At 29.1% G+C, this 4,348-nt stretch overlaps 1 protein-coding gene across 1 annotated transcript; it reads left to right on the top strand.

Annotated features, from left to right (window-relative positions):
* LOC111241779 (glycine-rich cell wall structural protein-like) lies at positions 1 to 639 on the top strand. Its single transcript, XM_022781654.1, has 2 exons — positions 1 to 108; positions 246 to 639. The coding sequence occupies exons 1-2, from the start codon at positions 18 to 20 to the stop codon at positions 479 to 481; spliced, it is 327 nt and encodes a 108-aa protein (XP_022637375.1). The 5' UTR covers positions 1 to 17; the 3' UTR covers positions 482 to 639.
* The last annotated feature ends 3,709 nt before the right edge of the window (positions 640 to 4,348 follow it).

Below are 4,348 nucleotides of genomic sequence, written 5' to 3'. Positions count from 1 at the left end.
CTCCTTAATACTGAAAGATGGGTTTGAAGATGGCAATACTGATCCTAGCCATGTTCGCTATGCTCCTTTTAGCCTCCTCAGAGGTGAAATCCACCAATGCAAAAGAGGGTATGTTACAATATTCATCTTGTTTTTTAATACATTCTTAACTTCAATGCGTAGTTTTCTAACTATGTAATAAGTTTTTACTTAATGATGTACAAAAATATTTGTTGTGTTCACTAACCAGTTTGGGGTTGTTAAAGTGACAAATGGAGTTGGTGAAGCCAAATATCCTGGTGGAGGCTATGGCGGCGGCTATCCTGGTAATGGCGGTGGCTATCCTGGTCATGGTGGTGACGGTCATGGTGGTGGCTACCCTGCACGTGATGTGGGCTGTCGTTTCGGCTGTTGCCGGTTTTTCAACGGACGTTGCATAAGGTGCTGCTCTTACGCTGGTGAAGCTGTTGTTGCACAAACTCAGGATGAGACTCATAACTGAGACAACTCACGTCAACAACGTAGTACTTAAGATATTTTATGAATAAAACGTCGTGTCTATAGTCATGGAATGTTCCAGTGACTTTTCTTATGGGTTTAAGAGCAAATTAAAGAGATGAATATTATGTATGTTCTGCAAATTCTAATTTGTTCCAAATATCCTGAGTTTTACTTCTGCCATTATTATATAATATAGTTAATTCGAATTAAAAAAAAAATCTCTTTAACAATTTTTTTATAACGCATAGGTGGTAATATATGATTGATTCGTTTTAAATATTTTTTTAAACATAAATTCAAACAAACCAATAAAATAATAACACGCGTTTTGTTATAAAAAAATTATTAAAAAAGAAATTGTCAAAATATCATTCTCCTTCGAAAAAACACGTTGAACTCAACAACAAAGCTTAATTAGTTGGACAAGGGTCAATCGTCATTAATTACAATTAAGATCTTCTTAGCTCGAGAATTCTGTGCAAGAGTGTGTTTGACATGTGTTTTATAAAGACTACTAAGATTTGTTTAAATAGAATAAAGAAAACATTTAATATATATGATCAGGTTTAATATGTATTTAATTTATATTAAGAAATAGGATTTCAAGTAAACACAAAATGAAAAATGTTATAAGTAAATTTGTAAGTTATTTAATTTCATAATTCGATGAGTCTCATGTAATATTTTCAATAGTATTATTGTTGGATGAACGTGTGTACAAAATTGATATGTAATTTAAATATTTCCAATGAAAGTGATATCTGATGTATATTTTATAGGTATGAATATGTTTGTTCTTTGTATATAAACAAGATGAACAGGTTTAGAGATATTCATGACAACCTTCTTATTATGAAAGTAAAATTGTTTCATAGATAATTCCTCTATTTTAAAATATTTTTATATTGAGTGGTGATTATTTGACACTACTGTTTATTCAAAGCTTCTACTTTTATTTTCTTATTAAAATAATAAGTTAATAATGACAACATATTTTATTTAAAATTCATTATGCAATGTTCTATGAGAAGAGGTGCAGTTATTTTGAAGAGATATAGTTTAACTTTCATCTTTATTTTTCTTATTATTTCATTTATTTATTTAAAGAAGTATTTAGACCAATCTATGAAATTGAGTCATGGATACACTTCTCTTCCATCAATTTTGAAAAATATTAGTTCGTAATGTATATTTTGACAGAAAATAATAAAAATAATTATATTGTTTTTACGTATATAAAAGATTTCTATATAACAATTAAAACACTTCAATGGAAGAAAAATTAAAAAAAAAAAAAACATGACTGAATCCAGAGCAAAACAATTACTTTTAGATTTAATTAATTTTTAAAATTTATTTGTAGATGTCAAAACTGATTTTTCTTTTCACCAGACCAGATACACCTTGTATTTTGTATTATAGTTTTTAGTATTAAAAATTTATTCAGAAGTTTAATAATAACACTATCGGAAACATATAAGTTTCCGATATCTTTTAATAAAAGTTATTACCTTTATCTTTTATGGGTGGAAAGACATGTACGTGCTTGTTGGTCCATTTCTTTTTTTCATTCTACTAAATATTTATTATATTGCAAAATAAATTTTATTAAATAGTTTTTTATTAGAAATAATTAATTGAAATTAGAAAAGTAGTTACTAAAATGATGAATAGTAATTTACAACATAATTAAATTTAGATTAACTAGTTATTTAAAGGGTAAAAATGAAAATGTTGTTATTTTAGTTTCAAATAATAGTTACTTGAAGAGTAAATTTAGAATAAAATGTGTATGTGAAAAAATTGAATTCCTTAATATAATTGTTTATTAACTACTGTTTTAATATATATTTATATTAATATAAACCAGTGAAGATATATATGTGTGTTCAGTTTTTCTATAATAATTAAAAATAATTTTTATCGTTATTGTAAACATAAATAATTTTTATAATTTTATTGTAAATAGATTTAATTTATTTTGTTGGTAGTTTATAATTAAAAAATGTTTAAATTTAAGAAATTGTCAAATGAGAAAAAGAAAACTAAATTTAAAGAAAAAAATTGGGTTGGATTTGAGTTGAGTAAGTCAAGTCCAACCATGTTAGATCGATCATAATTTTTCAATTAACTTACAAATAATAAAAATTAATTAAAAACCAATTTATAATTAATTTAAACTTTTGAAATCAATTTGCAATTTAAAATATTATAAAAACTTACACAATTTTAAAAAATATTTAATAGTTAATTAAAACTTTATTATAAATTAATTCTATTTTGACTATAACCTAGACTCATGTACATTAATGATTTTCTGGACTTCAATATTTCAACACAAGCTCTATTTCTTTATAAGAAACAAATAATTAAAATCATTATCACTTATCACGATTTTGGTTTGTGAAGTTGTGATAATTGAAGAATATTTTAATTTAATTGAAAGTCACGACTCCTGTAAACGATATCCTCTAAATTAAGAGTTATTATGTCTCATAACAACCTTAATTTAAAATATTTATAAAAGAAATATTTTTTCTAACTAAACTTAATTTAGGATTCAAAACGATTTTATCTTTTCCAAATATAATGATAAAAGTTGTCTTCACAGCTTTAATTTACAAGTTATTAAGATTTTGTACCATGACTTTAATTCAGAGTTATTAAGATTTTGTACGACTACTAGTGTAGGGAAGGAAAAAAACCGTGATTGTTTTTGACTATACGTCGCGGTTACCGCGACATATACAGGCAAGGTAAAAAGTCTAGGATTTTAGGTCGCGGTTCCAACCGCGATAAAAACTTGGAGATATGACCGCGGTTCTTTCTTGAACCGCGACCTAAACCCCTTTTTAAAAAAAAAAAAAATTCGTCTAACCTTTTGTCACAGTTCCAACCACGGTAAAAACCTGGGGATATGACCGTGGTTCTTTCTTGAACCGCGGTCAAAACCCCTTCTTTTAAAAAAAGAAATTCAGTTTCCACATATACCACCAAACTTTTCTGATTCAATAGGAGAAATATCCTGTACAACCATCAAATAGCACCTTGCCCCATAACAAGAGAGAATATGACTTTAAATGTCACATCAAAACCACAAAATATTTTGCACGTATTAAATCTTCCACAATGCACATATCACTCTTATGATTACACACGTTGAAATAAACAAACCCTTTATATTTTAAACTAACATTGAAAAACAATTAATTATCTGGAAAGCTTTTTCATCATCTGGAGGTGTGAGACAAACATTTGTACAATAGTGTGAATAAGGATGGCAACGGGTCAGATAGTATGATACCCGAACCCGACCCGCATGTACAAAAGCGTACCCGTTACCCGTCCCACTACCCACCGGGTACCCGCATAAAAAAAACCCGCGGATTTTTTCCAGCCAGCGAATATCTATTGGATACCCGTTAACAGCGTCTGTATTGTTATCCAAACCCAAATTCTGAACCAAAGTTTATTTTTCTTTCTTTTTCAAAACTTATAAACCCTAGATCTTCACTTCAAACTCAGATCTACACCAAAATATTTCAGATCTGCATCAAAACATCTCATATCTGCACTTAAGGATCTCAGATTTGCACAAAAAAATCTCAGATCTCCACTTTCTAGGCATGAAGCCTGCAGCTGATTCTCCAAAAACCACCGATGTAAGGTTGTCGGAACCGTCGGCCTCCGCCTCCTCCGCTGGTGGACGTGGCCCTTTCTCAGCCACCTCCGACATCGCTTCTGGTGAGTGCTATTTTTGTGGTTTCACTTTTCGGCTTTTGTAATCAAAGGTGAAAATTTTAAAAAATAAAATAAAATTGAGGGTCGTACTCAGGGCATTACCCTTTGCCTACAAGACCCTGCTTTT

Source organism: Vigna radiata, chromosome 6 (genome assembly GCF_000741045.1).
Source record: "Vigna radiata var. radiata cultivar VC1973A chromosome 6, Vradiata_ver6, whole genome shotgun sequence".
Lineage (NCBI taxonomy): Eukaryota > Viridiplantae > Streptophyta > Magnoliopsida > Fabales > Fabaceae > Vigna > Vigna radiata.
Note: the sequence above shows the minus strand (reverse complement) of the source record. Positions and strands in the feature narration are given on the sequence as shown.